Below are 22988 nucleotides of genomic sequence, written 5' to 3'. Positions count from 1 at the left end.
GCAGAAGTAGTCACATGCGATACGCGTGAATTAAAATGAGCTCCAGAGGGACATCATAACTAACTCCCTCTAGAAATACCTAGCTGGCATAGCTACAATAAGCCCCAGCTGGCATAGCTACAATAAGCACACCAATATCTAAACATTTCCCTCCTTAACCGACTGCTGACCTGGCTTACACTGCCCTTTCCCTCTCCTAGCATATGTAAGGATAATTGGGGGCCTATCAAACTCTCATACTTGAGTTGACTCATATGTTGGCATATGTGTTGACACGTGTCAACTCATGAATATTTATTTGCTAAAAGGTTTTGTATTTTATAAAAATTCTAAATATTTAATATAAAATAAAACTAGTGTTTTAAAAGGTGTAGGAGGCGTACACTTGGAGGCGCTCCCAAAACACCTTGAGGCGTATGCCAGAGGCGCTGACAGCTCTAAGGCGTACGCCTCAGGTGCAAGAGACGTATGCCTCTTGTGCTTTTTTTATGAGGTGTGCTAGAGGCGTATCCCTCATGTGCCTCATGCACATCTGATATAAAAAGACAAAAAAAAAGAAAAAAGAAAAAAAAGGAAAGGAAAAGAAAGGAAAGGGAAAGAAAAAGAAGGAGAAGAAAAAAAGAGAAAAGAAAAGGAAAGGAAAGGGAAGGGAAGAAAAGATAAGGGGAAAGAAAGTGGTTTGCCCCCTGCCCCATCGGCTGGGGGCTTCGCCCCCCAGACCCCCCCTCGCTTGCCTCCGCTTCGACAAGACCCCCCCTTTCAACTAATGTTATGCATCTTTATTCTTCTTAATATAAAGATTTATATTAAAAATAAAGAAAAAAATGAGATCCCCCCTTCCTCTTCATCCTCCTCCTAACTCCCCTCCTCTTAAGGAGGCTTATGCTTCCTTGTGTTCAGAAGGCTTACGCCTCTTGCATTCTGAACTATGCTTCACGCCTCTAGGTAGTAGAATGCCTTGCGTCACGCCTCCGCGTTTTAAAACATTGAATAAAACATATGTGCATATATAACATATAAGATATATAATATTAAGCATATATATACTTTATTATATGATGCATAATATTATATTATATAAAACTTTAAGTGTAAGGCCCAAGCTTGGCCTAGAATTTTTTGGGTTTAATGCGGGCCTGGCCCAGGCTGGGCTTGCACACAAAAACCTGGGCCTAGGCTCAGAAATTTGGGGTGAGGGCCGAGTCGGGCTAAGAATGATCACCCCTACCAACACCCATGGTCATGTTCAGATTAATGATAAAAAAGAGAAAGAGATGGAGAAAATTGAAGAAATCTAGGTGCAAGATGCAAATGTGTTGTAAAATATCTTGGTAAAGAGGTAAGTTATGACTTTACCTTACAAGTTTAATTGGAATTAATTCAAGAATTACAAAGCTCACACAATACAAATTCCACCAATATCATAGAGATGGAGATTTCTCAACTAGATATTGAAGGAAAAGTTCCAAATGCTGCAATTGAGATATTGCATATGATAATTCGTAGTGTTTTAAAAGTGCAAGGGGCAATTTGCACCTGAGGCACAAGGCGCAAGAATACAAAAATACAAAAAATGCCAAAAAAAGTCACAAAATTGAAAAAATGCCAAAAAAATTCAAAAAAAAAGCAAAAAATAAACATAATATTAATAAAAAATATAAACTTAAATTTTAAAATAAATGTTTTAAAACCTATTATTTTAAATTAAACTACATAAACATGAAATGTAAAATGTATTCAAATGAAAATTTAAAAATAAAATCAAACATATAAAACATTCTCAAGCATGTAAGACCCACAATCTCTTTTTTTTTTTCCTCAATTACATTACTTCAAGTAGCTAATGTATCCACATTTGCAAATAGGCACAAGGCACATCAGGTGCACCAGGCGCATGCCTTTTGAAAGTGCTGCGCCTAGGACTTAGGCGAGGTGCATACCCTAAAATGCGCCTCGCCTGTGCGCTTCAGGTGCGCCTTTTAAATCACTAAGCTAGGGAAAGATTCACCACAAGATAGGCTGATTGATGATGTAAGTGTTTAAGAACCTAATCTTATTGATGATTTAACAAAGAAGGTTATGGAAGGCAGTATTTTGGACATACATTGCTCTCAACTTTTTACCCTCACGTTCTTTAAAACTCGAGGATGAGTTTTTGTTTTTGAACTAGGGGAGAATAATGCAAGAGATGAAGAATCAAATTTGGAATTTTCTGAAATTTTATGTATTTCTGTATGTTTGGACAGTGTGGGTATTTTTGTCATTTTGACCAGTCTAATGTGGGCCTGGGCTATAGTGTTGCATCTTGTTCCTCTAGTTCAGTAGGGCTTCTCTTTCAATTTTTATTTTATTTGGATTATCGGTAAAATGTCATTGTATTTCTTGATGCACAAGACAAGAAGTGGCATTTTTGTGAATAGTATTCCAGGCCATACAAGTCACTCTTTAAATAGATGTGTTCTCTTCCTTTTGAAGCTAATGAATGAGTGAGGATTTTTCCAGAGTTCTCATGCAGGTTTTCTGTATGGAGTGACTCCTACAAACCCTAGAGTGATTCTAGGGCCCTTGGAGTGATTCCTTAGGATTTCTCTCCGTTTTCTCTTTCTCTACCCTTTCTCTTCTCTCCTCCTTCTCTCTCTCTCTCTCTATCTCTCTATCTCTCTCTATTTTACTCTTTCCAATTTGTGTCAACTTATTCTAGCCCTGCTACATCACCCATATCCGAATTCGACCAGTTAAAGAAATGAATCATGTAGTACATTTGAATTGAATTTGTTTATAACTGGTGAATATTCTAAACTGTTCTAATCGAATTGGATTAGATCAAAATACAATTCATTTACATTCCTAGTCTGTGGCTTATAGTGAGATTGTTTAGGTATGGGGTTTTCTTCCAAGAATTGATATCCCCATCTCCCAATCTATGCCTTCTTATGCAAACAACCCAAGTGTCATACATATTGCTCCTAATCCAATTTTTGCAAGTACATCAAACAATTGAGGTTTATTGCCACTATTATTAGGGACCAAGTTCTTGCAGGCATCATATCACTTCCTCATGTATCATCTCTGCATCAACTTGTTGACATCTTCACAAAGCCACCACTAGAGCTTCTCGCAATTAGTTTCTTGTTGGAAAATTGATGTTATCCCTACTCCAATTTGAGGGGTAGTATAGAAATGTATGCATCTTATTATTCCCTCTTGCATCTCCTTGTATCTTATTATAGTAAAATAGTGCCTATTGTATCATATCACTAGTATGTATCCCAGGTGCATTTTTGTATTTTATAAGTTGCCCTCATATTAATTTGAATTCATTTCTTAAGCTTTCTTGTTTACTCATGATGGACATGGGAAAACATTTGGAGTCTTGATCTCCTATGATGACAATTGGCACCCAATTTTTTCCAGGACCGAAGCAGTAAACACCTGGCTGGTCTCATAAATTTGACTAAAACACATGTAGAAATCAAGAAAATGGTTTTTGCCAAAGAATTTTGCAAAATTACTTTATTTCCTCACTTTCTTTGACCATCTTGCACTACTTTCAACATAACTTTAGATGGAAAATGGTTTTTTTTTTTAAATCATGTGTATTTTAAAAAGCTGCTTTTGAGACCATCAAAATTAGTATGCCCATATCTGATTCCAAATGATAAACTAAAATGGGGTTTTCAGATTTTTTTTCTCATGTTTTTCTTCAACTTCAAGCACCTTTTTGTCCCCTTTTCATAATATGGCACATTGTCATTTAAAAGTTCTTCAAATGAACTTTTAGATGAACCCAAGATCATCCAAATCTGATATTTTTATTTAATCCCTGCAACGGTCTAAACCCAACAGTTTGGAAACTAGATTAGGAAGAGAGGATTGAGTATTATTACTCCGATACACATCTTTTAATTAAGAAAAAAAATTAACATAGAAGAACTGATAACCAGGATCCTTTTCAGCTACTTCGGTTATGACCCTATGTTTGAACTGTAGGGATTGCATTGTTTAAGTAAAACCGTGTTAACTTTGTTTCTATTTGCAGGAACTGGGAACAGATATGAACCTTTATGCATTGGTCTTTGGAGAGTCTGTATTAAACGATGCAGTATGTATTTTTGGTTTGCCTCTATGCATTTATTTTTTTCTGCTAATGTTGTTCACCAACTAACATTAATGCATTATGGAATATTTCTTTCTTGTATGTTGGAAAATTCGAAGATGGCAATTTCCTTGTACAGGTTTGTCATGAATTGCATTGGTGTTAGCAATTGGGATATGAGTGGATTCTTCTGAAGTTCCTGATATAATTTAAGCACTACGTATCCATGCAGGACAATGTCATCAGTCAAAAGTCACGTGTCATCTAGGCAAAACTTTTTTCTGGTTATACTGAGGTTTCTCGAGACCTTTGTTGGCTCTATGTCTTCAGGTTAATAATCCTTTTTCTTGTCTCAACTGTCCTTCTCATTGTGTACATATAAATATATTTGATTGCCTGTTATGTGCATTACTGAGCACCATAGAATAGGGTTGAATTTGTAATGATACAAACTTCAAATGCTACTAAAAATTCTTATATTTGTTTGAACTGGAATTAGATTCTCATGTAAGAAAGCCATACTTTTTATGATAAATTCAGGAAAACAGTGTTTCCTATCGTGCTCACAAAAATTTAATTGGGTAGAGGACTGGGAGTGGAGGGTAGAGGTAAGTTCGTGAGTGCAGCCAAGTGGAGACAAGAGTTCAGGGTAGAAGCAAAAACCTTTCTCTTTGAAGAATACAGAAATGAGGGTCAAGCTTTGTTGAAGATCAGGGAGGACAGGAGGGTGACTATTTTCTTGGTCAGTGAAGCTATACAGTGGGTGAAAGGCTTTATAGATGGGGCAACTTATTCTGTGGGAATGCAAGGGTGGAGACGTTCATTGTGTAGTTCAAATAGGAAATACGAGGTGGAGCTTTGGTGGAACAAAAAAGGGTGGTTTATTACAGTGGCAGCATATTTTAGTGGTGGTAAAAAACAACTGGTTTGCATACTGAAAGGGAAGGATTGCAGTGGGTGGAAAATGGTCTTAGAAAGTATGCAACACTACCTGATTGAGAAAGGAATGTTGGAGGAGAAGCCCAACGAAGTGGTAGCTGCTGGTTTTTGCTCTCAGGGATTGGAGAAGATTCCAGTCTCTGTTGATGATGTGTCCGGCTTCAGCAAAGGAGAGAGGGAGGAGCAGGAAGCGCTAACCATTGTTAGCTCCTAAAAAATTATAAAATTCTCGATGGAGGTGGAAAAAGATTTTTGGGAGAGAAGGCACATGGTGACTGCAAAACAAAAAGTGAAGGACTGGAATGGTCTGTTGGAATCAGTAAGGGGTGAGCTTTGGATCCAAAACACAGTTGTTTCATTACCATTCAGTGAAAATATAGCAATTGTTGACATCGCTGAAGAGGTGATTGGGGTCTCATTGGTTAAAACAGGGGAAGAAATGGTGTTGATTGAGAAATGGACGATGTTCTGCAATGAAACTGAGTTAAATGAGCCGTGCACTGTTGTGAAAATGGTGGGTTTGCCATTTAACCTTTGGAAAGATGAAATATTAATTCAAAACGTAACAGCTCTGGGCGGAACCTTAGATGATTACAGCTTTGAAAACTTGTTCACAGTGAGGGTTAAGGTGCTAGGTTTGAAGCCAGAAAGTGTACCTCGCTCCTGTGACATGTTTTAGAGGGCCAATGGAGGAAGATATGGTTAGTGATGGGAACCGAAGCGTCGCTCTGGAGAGGGTGTTGAAAGCTTGAAGAAGAAGCTGAGGTGGAAAGGTGGTTCCCAAGTAGTGGCAAAAGAATGGGTGTGGAGGAGAAAGGGAAGAAAAAAATTTCAATGGAAGATGAACAGTCTAATGTGGTTGACCAAAATGCGGAATTAACAAAAAAGGACAATTTTTCAAATGATTTTAAAAGAAAAGAAAAAAGGCAGTCCTTAACTCCTACATGGAGGTAGTGGAACCTGGTGCACAATCTGAATTGGGGGGGGGGGATTAAAGGGCCCATCGAAAATCCACCGGATGGCTCTATTTGAACGGGGCCGAGATCAGGCTGCGAAGGGGGCAGTGTTTGTATGTCAATTTGTGGCCCATGTGACTATCTAAAAAGTCAGGTGAGCTGCTGGGGTAAAGGTGAGTTTAGGGATAGTTTATGTCTATCATTGTCCTCCTTGCAAGCTGTTTAGCCATTTGAAGGAAAATCTGGTTCAAGTGAGCCGCTGCAGTGGTCTGCAAGGGAATTAGAAGAAGTAAAGGGTCTCGGTAGAACTCTAGAGGATCGCCCTAATTCAAGATACACTAGGACAAAGTTGGAGGAGAACGAGCTAGAGGATGGAGGGTGAGAAGACTATATCAGATGATGAAAATTCTAGGTCAGTCAGATTCTTCAATTGGCAGTCTAGAAACAAAGAAGGGAAGAGGATTTGGAAGAAACCTACAATCTTGCTGACTTGTTTGGTGGTGGAATAATCGAAAAGATAACAATCATTGCTCGAAGTTCAGTGATAGGTGGGAATGGGTTGATGGAGGTGGAGGATGGCATGGTTCAGGGGGGGGGGAAGAACATCTTATGCCAGATTGAGAAGAATCCTTACCTGATAGGTGGAAGTAGAAGGTCATTTGAGGCTTGATGAAAGTCGCCAGAAAGGGCAGAGCTACAACACATTTGAAGGAGCTCGAAAGGTGTATTCTCTAATGGGAACTGCTTACAACAAACCCACCCTAGGAAAGACCTAAACCCATTGATGCAGGACCTTTGTGGTTGAGCACTATTTTGAGTGTATGGAAGAACTGATAGGAAACTTTTCAGTCTCAATCAAACTAAAAAGAAAGACAGATGGCTTTGCTTGGGTTCTAACCAATGTCTATGGGCCGAATTCTTACAGGGAGAGAGAAGAGTTTTGGGAGGAATTGGCAGCAATAAGGGGTCTATGGGAGGGCCCTTGGTGTTTGGGGGGTGATTTCAATGTGATTAGGTTCCTTGAGGAATCAAATAACCCTAGCCATAGGATTACTTCCAGTATGAGAAAATTCAACCTTTTTGTAGATACAAATGATTTGAGAGAGCTGCCCCTTCTTCAGGCAAAGTTCACCTGGTCCAATTTTCAAGAGACACCTATTTGTTGCAAGCTAGACATATTTCTCTTTACTTTAGACTGGGAGGAAGGGTGGTGGAGCCTAGCGGTTAGGGCCTTGCCTAGAACTACATTGGATCATTGTCCTATCAGTATCTCTGAAGAAAGAGTGGGAGGAGGGCCTTGCCCTTTTATGTTTGAGAACATGTGGCTACTACATCTGGATTTCAAATCAAAAGTGAAAGAATGGTGGGAAGAAGACCAAGTGGAGTTTAGATGGAAGGGCTTCAGATTTTACAAAAAACTGCCAAGGCTGAAAGGCATGATTAAAGAGTGGAATAAGGAAGTATTTGGGTCACTGGAGGAAAGAAAAGCGCACATCTCACGTAGAATGGAGGAAATAGATGAGTTGGAAGGGGAAAGGACAATTAGAGAGGAAGAGAAATTTGAGAGATGGAGTTTAACAGATGAGTTGGAAGAGATTATGAGGAAAGAGGAGATTTGTTGGAGACAAAAATCTAGATGTTGGTGGTTAAAGGAAGGTGATGGCAATACAAGTTTTTTCCACGTACTAGCAAATGGGAGAAAAAGAAGAAATTCTATTGTTTACCTAGTGTGGAATGGGCAAACTCTAACTTGGGAGGAGGATATAGCACAAGCTTTTGTGGACCACTTTAAAGGTATTTTTGCTAGTTAGGGAGGTTTCAGTGAGCCACTCGAAAATTTTGACTGGAGAAGAGGTCCTAGGGTGTTGATGGAATCACTGGAGAAAGTTTTTGAAGTCCAAGAAATAAAGGAAGCAATATTCTCTTTGGAAAGAGATCCAAATCCCCAGGCCCAGATGGATTTACGATGGCTTTCTTTCAAGATTGCTGGGAAATTGTGGGTGCTGATTTAGTGGAAGTTTTGCTGAATTCTTTGAAAGGGGAAAATTTAACTCAGGGGCAACTGCCACATTTATCACTTTGATCCCTAAGACCTTAGATGCTTCCCACCCAAAAGATTTTAGACTCATAAGCCTTGTGGGCAGCATGTATAAAGTTGTCTCCAAGGTGCTAGCTGAGAGGATTAAAAAAGTTCTTCTTTCTTTAACCTCTCCAAATCAAGGGGCTTTTGTGTTTGAAAGACAAATAATAGACCAAATCCTTATTGCAAATGAGTGTGGAGTTTAAAAAACAGAGAAAGGAAAAAGGGATAGGGTGCAAGTTGGACCTGGAGAAAGCTTATGACTTGGTGGCTTGGGATTTCCTTCTAGAAGTGTTAAGATGGAGAGGTTTTGGAGTGAGATGGTGCAAATGGATAAAGGGCTGTATTTCTTTCTGTCACCATTCCATTTTGGTTAATGGAGTTGCCAGAGATTTCTTTCCAGCTAAGAGGGGCCTTTGACAATGAAATCCCCTTTCCCCTTTCCTCTTTACTCTAATAGCAGATGTGTTTAGCAAGTGATTTCAAGGGCTGATGCCAACAATTTGATAGGAGGTTGGAGAATTGGGGGGAATAATGTGGTGGTTACCCATTTACAATTTGTAGATGATATTCTAATCTTTTGCGAAGGGGAAAGGGAGGAAGTGACAAATCTACAAAGGATGGTAACCCATTTTGGAAAGATCTCCAACCTTAAAGTAAACTGGAGTAAAAGTTGTGTAGCAGGGTTAAATAAGGAGAGAGGAGAGGTTGGAATCCTAGCTAGTTTGTTAGGTTGTGAGGTAGGTGATTGGCCTTTACAGTATCTTGGCCTACCCTTGGGAGGGAACCCATTTTCTATGAGCTTTTGAGATATGATAGTGGAAAGATTCACAAAAAGGCTTGCTGGCTGGAAGAGAAACTACATCTCTCTAGGGGGTAGAATTACTCTAATAAAGTCAACCTTGACTACTTTGCCAGTCTTTTATCTCTCAACCTTTAAGATCCCCTTAAAGGTGGCCAATAAACTAGAGGAACTGATGAGAGATTTTTTGTGGGAGCCGGGGGATACAAAAAAGGATCATTTGGTAAAGTGGGATGTGGTATCAAGAAGTAGGGGTAGTGGAGGCCTAGGGATAGGAAACATCAAACTTAAGAACTTGGCACTGTTGGGTAAAATGGCTGTGTAGGTTTGCTTTGGAACAAGATAACTTATGGCATAAAGTGATTACAAGCATTCATGGCATGGCAGACAACGGATGGGACACTGGTCTTGATCCTAGGGCAACAAAGGCTTCTTCTTGGAAAGAAATTCACAGATTGCTACCTTCTTTCCTTCTGCTAGTCAGGTATGATGCTTGTATGGGTACCAAAGTACGTTTCTGGGAGGATATCTGGCTTGGGGATATTCCTCTCAAAGACAAATTTCCACCTATCTATTCTTTGTCCCTCAACAAAGGGAGAGTGATTTCTTCAGTGCCTGTTAATGAAAAGTCTTCGGATCTAGGATTAAGGGATTTTGAAATGGGCTTAGTAGATGAACTTATCTCCCTTCTTAATACTGCATTCCTGGACCCCTCTTATCAGGACAATAGGATCTGGTCAGGGTCCCCTTTAGGCTCCTTTGCCTGTGCATCTTTCTTCTCCGCTCTCCTTCAATCTTCGCACCCAAGAGTTTCCTTTCCTGCAAAGGAAGTCTGGTGTAACCCTGTACCCCAAAAAATAAAAGCCTTTTGCTGGGAGGTGGTGCTCCAGAAAATTAATACTTTGGACAATTTACAAAAAAGGAGGCCGATTCATTGCCTCTCCCCTCATGTTTGTTGCCTCTGTCTGGGAAATGGTGAGACAGTAACACATTTTTTACTTTCTTGTCCCTTTGCTTCTTGTGTGTGGAGTTGGTTTTCTTCCTTATTTGGCTGCAGGTGGACCCCTCTCTTGGATGTGATAAGTCTTTTCAACCCAAGTTTCTTCCTACTATCAAAGAAAAGGGGAAGAGTGATGTGGAGGGCAACAAGAGCAGCCATTCTTTGGTCTCTATGGGAAGAAAGGAATAACAGAATATTCCAAGGGGCACAAAGATCAATAGAACAAGTCATTGATCTTGTAGCCATTAATGTCATACACTGGCTGAAAGTAAGTGACATTTAAAGATTTTTCAGTGGATGATATACGAAGGGGTTGGTCAGTAGTTGCAAACTCTTCAACTAGACAGCCTATTCCTCAGCCTTCTTGGACACTGGCGACACAACAAAGGGTAAAGTTAAATTTTGATGGAAGTTCCATGGGTAATCCAGGACCCTCGGGAGCTGGGGGAGTCTTTAGGGATGGGGAGGGCAGAATGGTGGCGCTATACTCTGTTCCCATAGGAGTGGGAGACTCTATGAGAGCTGAAATTTTGGCTCTCCTACATGGCCTAAGATTTGCCAAGCAATGGGAATTTCAGAACTTGGAGGTGGAAGGGGATTCTAAATTGTTGATAGGGTGGCTGAAAACAAAGAGTTTGGGTGTATGGAAGTATAGACAGCAAATAAGGGAAATAATTTGCTTGGCAAGGGAAGTTGGAGTAACATTCAAATGGGTAAGGAGATCAGCAAACTTTGTGGCAGATAGCTTGGCAAAACAGGGACAGTCAGGGCAAACTTTTTTTGGGTTGTTCTGTAACTCTTGATGTTATGTTGGGGTCAACACTCTGTCTGGGTGGTTGACAGTGTAAGATGTTTATTTGATATCCTTAATGAAAGTTACCGTTTCCAATAAAAAAAAAAAAAGAGATGGAAATAAAATGAAAACCCCTAGGCAATTGCACCTAAGAGTGAGGGCAATCACACCCCCAACTTGGCAACCACACGAAATTCTGTAGAGAAACTTTCTTATTCATTAGAAAAAACTGTTTTCCAAATTAGCCTTACAAGCTTAATAAGAAGCGGCTTCTAAAGGAAGAAACTTGCCCCCCTAAGTTAGCTTGTCCAACAAGCCACTTACAAAAAGAAGCTAAATTCGACTAAACCTGCTCCAAACAATTGCAAACATAAAGCCAAACAAAGGGATATTACTAGACTAAGACCTGTTTCCAAACATCCCCCCCAAAACATGCAAAATTACAAAAATACCCTTGTTGTCTAGAAACGTAAGAAAACCATATAAGTCCTGTCCTGCAGCAAGCTTAACCACACAAAGAGCATCTTAAGGTGGATTGCAGACTCTAGGGTCTTCCCAAGTTGATCCACTACTAACCCAGCTCCCTTGTGGGCCCCCACGTCTTTGTAATGATGCCAAATGAGTATAGGAGCAGCTTTGGTTCTCTTTCGATATGCCTTAAGTTGATGCCAAATGAGCTTTGGTTCTCTTTTGGATAAATTAAAGAGGAAGGAGATGGGGAAAGAGACATTTACTGACCCTAGAAGCAGTACGGAGGACCTGGTTCCTATTGTGAGAAAAGAGGCAGAAGATGGGTGTAGAAAAGATGAGGAAGACTCAATTGAGGAATTTGTGGGAAATTTGGGTGCAAACTGAAGGATCCAAATTAATTGAAAGCATTTATTAGGAAACAGAGTACTGGCAAGAAAACTAGGAAAAAGAAATTGAGTGAAACTGAGAGACTAAAATTAGATGTGGAGTGTGATAAGCAGTTCAGTGAGAGGATGGGTAGGAAAAGAGGGGGCAAGTAAAGGGTTATAGAACCTATAGGTGTGAAATGTAGTTAATCATGTTGAATGTTTGAAGGTAAGGGAGTGCAAGAAAGAGAGCTTTAATAAAAGAGTTGTTGAGGAAAGAGAATCAAGACATAGTTCTTATCGAAGAATCTAGGTTGTTAGAGTTTGATGCTCGATGGGCTAGGGGGGTATTAGTTGGACCATGACTCCATCTTGGGGGTCCTTGGGAGGAATTGTGATCCTATGGAAGAAGGATATAGGGGGGTATTAGTTGGACCATGAATTGGTGGGGAAGTTCACAGTCTCAGTCAAGTTTTGTCAAGTAAATTATGGGTTTCAATGGGTTTTGACAAACATTGACAGTCCCAGTGGTTATAGGGAAAGAGATGATTTGTGTGATGCATAGTTTTCAAGGAGCCAAGGTGAGGCTAGGTGACTGGGGGGCGCCTTGTCGCCCAGTCACCTAGGTGATGGATTTTTTTTTCATGTAAAAACCACATATCCTAGGTTTCATAACCATCTTTCTTTAATAACTATCTATAATTTATGAAAATTATAAAGAAGTAGAAATGTTTTAAGTTCAGATTTTGAAGTCATTGAGTGTTCAATACAGCAGTTAGCAATGCTTGTGTTGATTAATCCCTAACAAATAAGAAAATAATAAAAGAAATTAGTTTATAAGCACAAAATGAAAATTTTTGTTTAGCAATGTTTCTTTTATAATTATAATCTCAAAAAAAAAAAACAATATAAAAGTAATCTATTACACATTATACAAAACTGCTTGGCGATTGGGCGAGGCGAGCCTCCAAGGGTGCCTTGTTGCCTAGGCGTCACCTTCACAACTATGGTGGGATGGATCGGTAGGCATGTGGGGTTTGTGGGAAGGACCTTGTTGTATTGATGGGGACTTTAATATGATAAGATTTGTTGTGGAAACAAATAAGATGAGGCAAAGAGTTACCACCAGTATAAGGAATTTCAATGCATTAATAAATTCTTTTGAGCTGAATGATTTACCACTCTAGGGTAACAGTTTCACGTAGTCCAATTTGCAATCTGAACTGATCTGCTCCAAGATTGATAGATTCTTATTTACTGTGCTGGGGGAGTTAAGAGAGTTTATCTTCCCCCGCCTTTGTAATTATAATTATTTTTATTATTTAATGAAATGCTTCTGTTATTGATAAAAGAATTTGTTTCCTATCAAAAAAGTTGAGGAAAATATTGTTGATAAGCAAAACTTATAGAAACAAAGATGGTGAGAGAAAACCCACAACAAAAACAAAAGAGGCTCCTAATTTGAGAATGTTACAAAATATACCCAAAATTTCATTTTCCAATATACCTGTCCAGATCACCAAACTCAGTATGTTAACCAATTCAGAATCAAATGACTAATATCAATACAGTGGTTTTTGAAATTCCTGCTCTCATTCAAAGATTTATTTATTTTGTCCTATACAAATCCCTCAATAAACTGCAAAAGATATGATGCTCCCAATGATCTTTGCGTTGCAACCGCCACCAATTGCCAGCCAAGAGAGATCTGATAGAGAATAGATGGATCATGTGAAACTGCAGATAAGCACTGAAAAACAGGTGGTCAACATTGTCATTGTTGTCAATGCACATTCCACAACTGCTAATCATGTGGAAATGTCTACCGCTGAACACGACATACATTTGTAGCCTAAAGATTTAATTCTTAGTTTTGTTAAGTATTTTTTGGTAATAAATAAAAAATAAAATTTATTAATAGAAAAGAAGATACAACCGAGGGTGTGATGAGAGATCATCAGAAATACAACACAGTACAAAAAGTAGGCAATCAAAGAAAAAAAAGACAAAACTAAAGCGCCATTAAGAGGACAAAGCTTTTTTAAGCCAACTCAGGAATGCTCCAAAATCCAGCACCAAGATCTTCTTTTGTGACCCTTTCAAACTCTGGAAGAATGAGAACCCAATACATGATCCTTTTACCACAAAGAAGACTGATATGATCCCTTGATCGAATTTCTTCTTAGAGGATTCTCCTATTTTCTTTCTTTCCAAACTTCCCAACAAACAGCAAAGGGAATGTGAGCTCCAAGCGATCTTTGCTTTGATGTTTCCCCTAACTCCTGGCCACCTAGAGAATAGCTCTTCTTCTTAACAAGGGTCCATCCAACTAGCCTTTAAGAGTCCAAAGGAAAAGCCCCAGATTATTTATCAACTTTTGTTAAGTATGCATAATACATTTTGTCAACTTTTGTCATTGTAAACTTCTCTTGATGGATTCATCTGCCACATTTAAAAAAATGTCCTTTTATTTCTGGAGATGTTTTTTATATTTTATTTTCTTCTTTCTTTGGTCTTTCAATGGAGAATATGCCTGCAGGGGTTGGAGTTGGATTTACTTCTGCTTTGATATCCTTTTTGATTTTATACTGCTCATTGGCATATCCAGCCCATAAATTTTGGTGGCCAGAATATCTTGCAGACCTTAACCAGATAAAACCTTTTCAAGTATGCAGGCCTGGATATTGATAAGTAAGTATTGCAAATTATTATATATGGCCAGTTTGTTGGTTTCAAAACTGCTCTTCCTGAAGATGTTTTATATTTTCCTTCTGTGTCCAGTTTGCAGAACTTGGAGTGTTGTTTGTTTGTTCTCTTTCCTTATTTCTCGTAAGCACTCTCTCTCTCTCTCTCGTTTTTTGAAGCTCTGTTTTGTTAAACTTGTAGAACCATGAGTCTAATTATAATACCATGTTATGTCTAGGTACATGCTAGCTGAAGGTCTTGGCCTTTCTGGCATCGTGTCAATATTGTTCACAGGAATTGTGAGTGGAATTTTTTAGTGTTCTGACAGTAATCAAGTTAGCTTTGGTTGAAGCAGTAATAAAGCATCACCTCTGGTGCTCATTTTCAGGTTATGAAGCATTACACATTCTCAAATTTATCGGAAAATTCTCAACAATTTGTTGCTGCCTTTTTCCATTTGATATCTTCATTAGCAGAAACTTTTGTGTAAGGAAGCATGGCAGTTTGATGGTTGCTCAATTTCTGTCAGGTATTGGGAATTATTTCTTGACATGATCATTTCTATTTTGGTGTTGACATTCTGCAGATTTATATACATGGGCTTTGATATAGCCATGGAACAGCATAGCTGGTCACATGTTGGATTCATTTTTTTCTCAATTGTATCCTTTCAACTATGGTATTGGATTGTCCATTGGTTAAGCTGCTTATAGTTTTCCTTAACTTTGCACCTTCATAATTGCCCCAGTTATTTATCGGAGTTGCAAGGTATGCATTAAAAACTTTCATGCTTGAAAGCACCTTTTTATTATCTATCACTAATCTGATATACCTTTTATTCACACGCCATTTGAGTTGAGTTTCATATGTAACCTGAGTGTCTACAAGTTTATTTCAAGTAATATGTTCTTTTAATGCATTTAGAAAACTTATGATTATTTTTATCTGAAACGGAACCAATTTTATTAAAATGGAACAAAATGTATACACATCATACACTGTCCTTGGTAGGAGAACCAAAAACCAAGCCTCAAATCAGGCACAATACACAGCATTTGGCCTGGAACTGATAGTCAATTATGGCAGAAAGTAGGGGTGCAAGTCAGGTACACATTGTGAAGAATTTACACAGCGTTTGGCCTGGAGCCATCCAAATTTTATAAGTCCTCAACCCAAGCCCACTTAAGTTGCGCTCTAGCAGAAAGGCTTATCCCCATAGAAAAAAGAATCAGATCTGTAATTGCCACTTCTTGCAAGGTTATCAGCCAATGACTTAGCTGATCTTGGATTGCTTTTGAACTAGATGTTCACTCCAGACACAATGGATCCATCCTCAGGAATATAGTGATGCAACTAAGGTCCTTCATGTTAGATCTTAGGGTGGTACCATTTCTGTTCGAGTGATGGACTTAAGCTTATCCCCAGGTTAGTGGGGGTTTAGTGTGGGGAAGGGCTGGTTTGGAAATAGATGATTTGCATTCTTGTGATGGCATGCTGTCATCAGAAATGGTGACCTTTGGCTGGAGTGAGAAGAGAGACAATGGGAATCTTTGTTTGGCCTGGCAGTCAACATATGGTAAATTGGTAACAGAGATGCCAGATCAAATAAGGGGTAGGGAGGTACATAAGGGAGAAAGAGAGTCTAAGCGCTTAGTGCTAACAAATATGGAAACTAATTTGAGTAAGTGAAGTGATCTACTTTCCCTTCTTTGTGACGTAACAACTGTGAGGCAAGATGTCAGGAGGCTGTTAAGAAAAGTATGAATATGGAAGGTATGGCAACTGGGATTTTTTGATGGGAGTCATGAGGAAGTGTGGCTTTGGGGAGATGCATTCAAACTTACTATTGTTCAGTACTTGTGAATGGGAAAGTTAAAAACTTTTTTGAGGTTGACAGGGGATTGAGACAAGGAGATCCATTCTCTCCCTTTCTTTTCACTCATTGTTAATGTCTTGAGTAGACCAATCTCAAGAGCAGATAGATTGCAGGTAGTTAAAGGGTGGAGGATAGGGAGAGTCTTGGTGATAGTGGCTTACTTGTAGTTTGCAGATGACATCATAATCTTCTATGATGGGTAGATTGATGAATGGATAAGGAACTTGAAGCTAGTGATTAGATTCTGAGACAATGCCCAATTTAAGGGTAAATACGAACAAAAGTGTGGTACTAGTAATAAATTTGGAGGTGGAGGAGCTAGGATTTGTTGTAGATATTGTGGGGTGTGAAGGTAGTGAGTGGCCAATGAAGTATTGAATCGAGAGTATTTGGAACCCTGTTGTGGGAAAAAATTGAAAAGAAGTTGGCAGCGTGGAAGAGGAATTACAGATCTTTAGGTGAATTCCTCTTCATCATGAGATAGTTTCACATTGAGTTTCATTGGAGTATCAACCTGCTTCGAGTCAGTGAGGTGAGCTAGCTGAATTAGGTCTGTAGTATATTTTCTTTGATTCAAAAAATGATCTCTTATAGATGACTGCACCTCTAGGTCTAGAAAATAAGTCATAGTACTAAGATCTTTCAACTTGATGGAACGCTGTAGAAATAATTTGAATTGTTGGATCCCTTCAAGGTCATCACTTGTGATAAGGATCAGCAAAATGATGAGACAACGATCGCCATAAGAAATGAGGAGAGATGAATTATAGTTATTTTGGTGATAACCAACTTCCATATGAGCATGAGGGAAGTGCTTAAACCAGTCAGAAGGAGCTTGCTTCAAACCATTGAGGGACTTCTTGAGGCAACACACTAAGTGTTGATTGGTATAGTACCTAGGTGGGGGTTTTGTGTAAATAGTTTCCTTTAGATTACCATGAAGAAATGCATTGGTAAATCCATTTGAGAAGCAGAACAGCCACGAAAAGCAAATAATGCAAGAATCAGACAAATAGTTGTCATTTCGACAATTGGAGCAAAGGTTTCCTCGTAATCAATTCTATACTCTTGTGCATAAACTTGGTCAATAATATGAGCTTGTTTCTATAAATGCTACCATCAGATTTTAATTTTAACAGAGAATGCCCGTTTACTACTAACATTTGTAGCATCCAAAGGAAGAGTCACCATATTCCACTGAGGGTTGCTGCTTTTTGTTTGGAAATTTGCACATAGAAAGATTAATACCTTCGACTTAAAAGAAAGAGGCCAAGTTGATGTTCATCCCCTCAATGGTGTGTGCTTTACAAGGGTGATGGTGAAAGTTGCTTCCACCTTTTTGTTTCTTGCTCTTTCATTACTTCTATACGGGATTGGTGATTTTCTTTGTTTTGGGTGCAGGTGGAATCTCCTAGTGGATGTACAAAGCATTTTGGCTACAAATAACTTTGGTTGGCCAAAGAAGAGAGGGAGGCTGATGTGGAAATGCATAAGGGCTTCCATTCTATGGACAGTATGGAAGAAGAAGAATACAGGGATATTCTCAGAAAAAGAAAGAACACAATTAAAATAAGAGTGGTACATTGGCTGGAGTCTTTAGAAAGTTTCTCTAGTATCTCAACAACCTACTGGGGAACTGGAAGGAAGTGGCAGACTCTTATGTTTATAAAACAACTGTTAATCATCAATATCTCCACCAGATAGGGGGTTTGTAAAATTAAATTTTGATGGTAGCAGTTTGAGTTACCCTAGACGTTCATGTATTGGAGGTGTATTTGGAGACGAGGAGGGTAAATTCAAATGCATTACTCAAATGGTTGTGGAGGTGGCCTAGAGAAAGGGAGAGGTTGTGGCATGAAGCGATTAGCTAGTATACATGGCAGATTGGAAAATGGATGGGATGCGGATGTATCATGTCAAGCTACATTGGCATCTCCTTGGAAAGCAATCTAGAGTATCCTCCCTCAATTTCTCAACTTTGTCAGGTATGATGTCAATTCTGGTAACTCAGTTTTATTTTGGGAAGACACTTGGGTGGGTATTGTTGCCCTTAAGGATCGATTCCCGTCTCTCTATTCTCTTTCCCTTTACAAGGAAAAAGCTATCTCTCATTTTCTCCCATCTCTTACATCACCCTCATCCTTAAGTTGGGACTTTGGCTTTCAGAGAGGTTTGAGGGATTATGAACTTAGTAGTGTTTCAGATCTGTAGTCTCTTCTTGGCAGTGTATTTCTGGACCCTCTTAGTTTGGATGTGAGATTATGGTCCTGTCATCCAAAAGGTTACTTGTGCTTCCTTTTTTAAGTCCCTTTGCTTTTCCCTGGGACAATTGGGTTTTCCGACCAAGGAGATATGGTCTAGACCTGTTCCACCTAAAATTATTATTTTCTTCTGGGAGGTGTTTTATAGAAAGATTAATAGCTTGGACTGCTTGCAGAAGAAAAGGCCTTTCATGTGTTTGTCCCCTAACTGGTGTGCACTTTGCAGGGCTAGTGGTGAGGATTGCTCCCACTTACTTGTATCTTGTTCCTTTTCTAGTGCTATTTGGAGTTGGATTTTTTCTTTGTTTGGGTGCAGGTGGAATCTGTCCCCAAACTTAAGTTAGCTGTTCGATCCTTCCTTTTCTAGTGCTATGTGGAGATGTATTAGAGCAGCCGCCTTGTGGACAATCTGGGAAGAAGGGAATGCAACGGTATTCAAGGAAAAGGAAAGAAGCATTCAGGTTGTTGAGGATTGTATCTTGACTAGGGCCATTCATTGGTTAAGAACTATGGACTTCTTTCATACATTTTCATTTGATGATATTTGGAGAAACTAGATAGCGGTAGCTAATAGCCATATGAGGAAGGACAGGGAATCTGCAGTACGGATGCCTTTACTTGAAGGATGGGCTTTGATGGAAGCAGCCAAGGAAACCCAGGCCCATTGGGGATAGGATGGGTGCTGAGAGATAAGGAGAGCAACATCTTAGCCTTGCTTTCATGCCCCGTGGGAATAGGAGACACAAATGGAGCTGAGATTTTAGCGGCTGTGCAAGGTATTCAGATTGCAGAACAATTAGGAGTTCAGAATTTGGTAGTTGAAGGAGACTCCAAAATTGTTGTGAGATGGCTGCCAGATCCAGCTTCAGCTATGTGGCAACACAGAGACTTATTGAGGAAAGTCAACTGGCTCACAATAAACATGACTGTTACCTCTCTTTGGGTGGGAAGATCAGTAAATACCTTAGCGGATGGGTTAGCTAAGCAAGGGGCATCAAGGGAACATTTTTTTTGGGCTGCTTTGTAATTTTATTTCTGGTTATTTCTGTTTTTAACTTGATGTAATACTCTGTTAGAAGAGGTAACAGCTCGTGCCTCTTCATGGGTTTCCTGTAGTGCTTTAATTTTCTGGATTAATAAATTATCTTCATTCATAAAAAAAAAGACAACGTAGAAATACTCTGCGTTCTTTTAAAATACAATTCTTTTTCCGAGGTGCTAATCTCTTTAGAAAGCTTTCAACAATAATCTCCCAAAAACTCACATGTCTAATATTACCCTCCAAAGGAATCCCAAGGTATTTAACTGGTCAGTCTTTAATCTCACACCCTAAAACTCTTGCTGCCTCCTTTAGGATCACCCTCTCTAAACCAATCATCAACAATCTACATTTCCCTAAATTAACTTTCAACCTTGTAACTTTCTCCACTATCTCCAAAATCTGCCCCAGAGCCCTCACATCTTGTAAAATCAAAGTGTCATCTACAAACTGCAAGTGGAATAGCACTTGGTTTCCTCTCCTCACTCTAAAACCTCAAAAAATATTTCTCCTCAGCCCTTTTCAAAAGCTTACTAAAATTTTCAGCCACTTGTGTAAACAACATGGCTGACAAGGGGTCCCTCTGTCAAATACCCCTTGAAGGCTCAAAAAAATCTCGTGGGGAGCCCATTAATAAGAATTGAGAAATGGGCGGTCTTCAAACACCCCATAATCCATTTTATCCATCTTTGACCAAAAACCCATTTTTCTTGTGGCCCACTCAAGAAGACCCCAATGAACATGGTCTTATGCTTTTTCCAAATCCAATTAATTCACAAAACCTTTCTTCCTTGACTTGCTAAAATTCTCCATTGCCTCATTAGCAATCAAAGTTTGGTCTAAAGTCTGTCTATTCTTGACAGAGGTCCCCTGTTCCTTTGAAACCACCAAATGTAACACTTTCTTGTGTCTAGTAGACAGCTCTTTGGCCACAATTTTGTACACACTTGTAGTGAGGCTGATAGGTCTAAACTCGTTTATAGAGGCAGCTCAACACATTTTGGGGATTAGAGGCACAAAAGTTGCATTCATCCCTTTTCCCACCTCCCCCCTTCTATAAAACTCACCAAAGACTTACTTTAAATCCTCGGTGCTGCTTTCAATTTTCCAAGATCACTTACAACCCTAACATAATGTTTGATTTATGATAAACCTAAAAAACTGAAATTACAATCAAGCCCCTATTAATTATGAAGATAACCAATAAACCCTACTAAAAAAGAAATATTACAAATGAACCCAACAAAAAAAACTTTATAAATGAACCCAAATCCTACATTAAGTAAAACAAGTCTGAAGCTAATGTCATCTAAAGAAAAGGTTCAATGAAAGAAAACGAGGAGATTCCATGTCTTCACCAGAGATTAAACACCCTATCAATAGGGTCCAAACCTCAACTTTGAAGATAACCGATAATGAGTTTTCAGAGAAAAAATACAAAATGGCCAAAAAATGTGAAACGGAGATGGAGATGGTGAACGGAGGTCATAGATTTATTAGAGGTGAAGAAAACAGTGGTTGGAGATTTGATCGTTGGGACATGTGAATGGAGATGTCGCCTTCGACATTTTTTTCTCACCAACTTCTCATTGTTTTCGTTCTCACCAGGGCCGCACCTATTTGGTGAGACCCTGCGTCTCTACTTTTGGGGTGTAAGTTCTCATCCCATCCTATTGCTTCGACCAAAACAAATGAGAGAAAATAGGAATCTTATGCGAATATTCCTATTTTCTCATCTTGGTCGCGACAACCAAACATACCATTAATTACATCCCCACAAGAAAGTAGAGAACATCTTTTGATTCTGACTTGGAGAAATGAACGCATAGAACAAAAGAAAAGAATAATAGGATACTTGAAAAAGAACTTTTCATTTGCTTTTCTTTTACATCAGGTGTACAAGAATGAGAAGAAAGAAAAAGAAAATACAATTGAGAACTATACAACAATACATTTCCCTTTTCTTTAATAAAAAGAAAATTTCCTTCTCACTCCTTTCTTCATGATAAGTTGTAGTCAATCAGATGAAATTCTGATTGTAGACAGCCTTACTCCTTGGAATTTTGCATACAAAAAGGGAACCGTAGTCAATCAAATTGAATATTTGATTGTAGACTATTTTCATCCCTCCGCTCTTCATTTTCATTTGAAGGGAACCATAATCAGCCTTTGAGATTTAGATTGTAGATGGTTTACCCCCCAACTTTGTCTTGAAAGAGGGACCATAATCAACTAAGTAGAGGCACCTGGTTGTAGATGGTTCATTACCCCTACTCTTCATTTTCATTTGAAGGGAGCCATAATCAGTCTTCGAGAATTAGACTGTAGATGGTTTAATCCCTAAGTTTGTCTTGAAAGAGGGACCATGATCAACCAAGTAAAGGCACCTTGTTGTAGATGGTTTATTTCCTTCTTTTTCCTTTCTCAAAAGTAATAACCAAAGGGAGAGAAAGAAGGATACATAGCAGAAGACATAAATAGGAAGTATTCATAGAGAGGACTTTCCTTTTCTCTACCTATATTAGTGAGACTTTTCCTTCCTTGCCTTCCCTTGAGCACTTCTCTTTTCTTTTCTCCTTATCTTTGCTTTTCTTAAGAATCTCTTGTGAAAATTTTCTCCGAAGAGTCCTTGTGTGTGTTTGTCTAGCTTCCCCTTAAGGAGCTTAAATAGGGAGTGGGGTGGTTATGTAACTACCCCCTCCTCCTAGGTGAAGGACACCTGCCCCTCCCACTTAAAGAGAGATACTCCCCACTTAAAGAGAGAGAACTCCCCACTTAAGAGGGGGAACTCCAATACGGGATACTTTTTTATAATTTTAATGATTTGGCTAGTAAACTAGCTAGCCCACTTATTACAGATTATTTGAATAAAAAAATGATTTCAGTAGCGACAAACAAGAGATGGATCACTTCAGTACCTAGGAAAGGATTTCATGTAAACAGTTTCCTTTAAATGTCCATGTAGAAAGGCATTTTTCACATCTAATTAACAAACAAAACAAAAGTGCACAACAGAGAGGACTAAAAGGACACAAATTGTAGTGATCTTGTCTATTACCCTAAGCCACAAGACGGGCTTTGTATCGATCTAAGGAGCCATTAGAGTTCAACTTGATAGAATAAACCCACTTGCTCCCAATAATAGAGCCCTCAGAAGGAGTTGGAACAAGGTTCCAAGGGTCATTCTCATGCAAGGCTTGAATCTCTCCATCCATGGCATCTCTCTAGTGGGGACTGCTAATGGCTTGTTGGTAAGAACAAGGAATATTTGTGGAAGACAAGGCAACAGAAAAGAAACTATGGTTTGAAGGGAAATTATAGTGATCAGGGGGTCTAGAAATAGAAGTAAAATGTAACAAAGGAACAGATGAAACAATAGAATAATCTGGAATAGATGTATCACTTATGAGATTATTAGTGGCGAGCTAAGTATATGGACCAGGAGGAAGGAGGGTTGTAGGTGTAGGTGCTAGATCACAAACTCACTTGCGAGAGAAGACGAGAAGATCCTTCACAGCCGTTGAGGATGGAGCATCCTGTTAATCAAAGTCGTACAAAACAGAGATGGAAGGTGCAGACAATTTGTGATCTCCATTAAGTAAAACATATGGGGTGCATCGGTCTC

The 22988-nt window shown here is 39.0% G+C and overlaps 1 protein-coding gene across 2 annotated transcripts in view; it reads left to right on the top strand.

Moving 5' to 3' along the window:
* LOC148874388 (sodium/hydrogen exchanger 6-like) overlaps positions 1-22988 on the top strand; it is a 78413-nt gene that overhangs the window by 10520 nt on the left and 44905 nt on the right. For both annotated transcript variants that reach the window (XR_016104837.1, XM_088963904.1), the window contains exons 7-16: positions 4040-4102; positions 4216-4235; positions 4329-4426; positions 14042-14070; positions 14162-14193; positions 14284-14331; positions 14426-14486; positions 14576-14673; positions 14774-14849; positions 14936-14955. Coding sequence is in view for 1 of the 2 variants with exons in the window: in XM_088963904.1 (XP_088820030.1) it covers positions 4040-4102; positions 4216-4235; positions 4329-4426; positions 14042-14070; positions 14162-14193; positions 14284-14331; positions 14426-14486; positions 14576-14673; positions 14774-14849; positions 14936-14955 (545 nt within the window). In the remaining variant the exon portion in view is untranslated. The remainder of the gene's footprint in view (positions 1-4039; positions 4103-4215; positions 4236-4328; positions 4427-14041; positions 14071-14161; positions 14194-14283; positions 14332-14425; positions 14487-14575; positions 14674-14773; positions 14850-14935; positions 14956-22988) is intronic.

The sequence above is a fragment of the Nelumbo lutea genome, chromosome 1 (genome assembly GCF_056320005.1).
Source record: "Nelumbo lutea isolate HS-2025 chromosome 1, American lotus-T2T, whole genome shotgun sequence".
NCBI lineage: Eukaryota > Viridiplantae > Streptophyta > Magnoliopsida > Proteales > Nelumbonaceae > Nelumbo > Nelumbo lutea.
The sequence above is the reverse complement of the archived record's forward strand: the minus strand, read 5'-3'. Positions and strand labels throughout refer to the sequence as shown.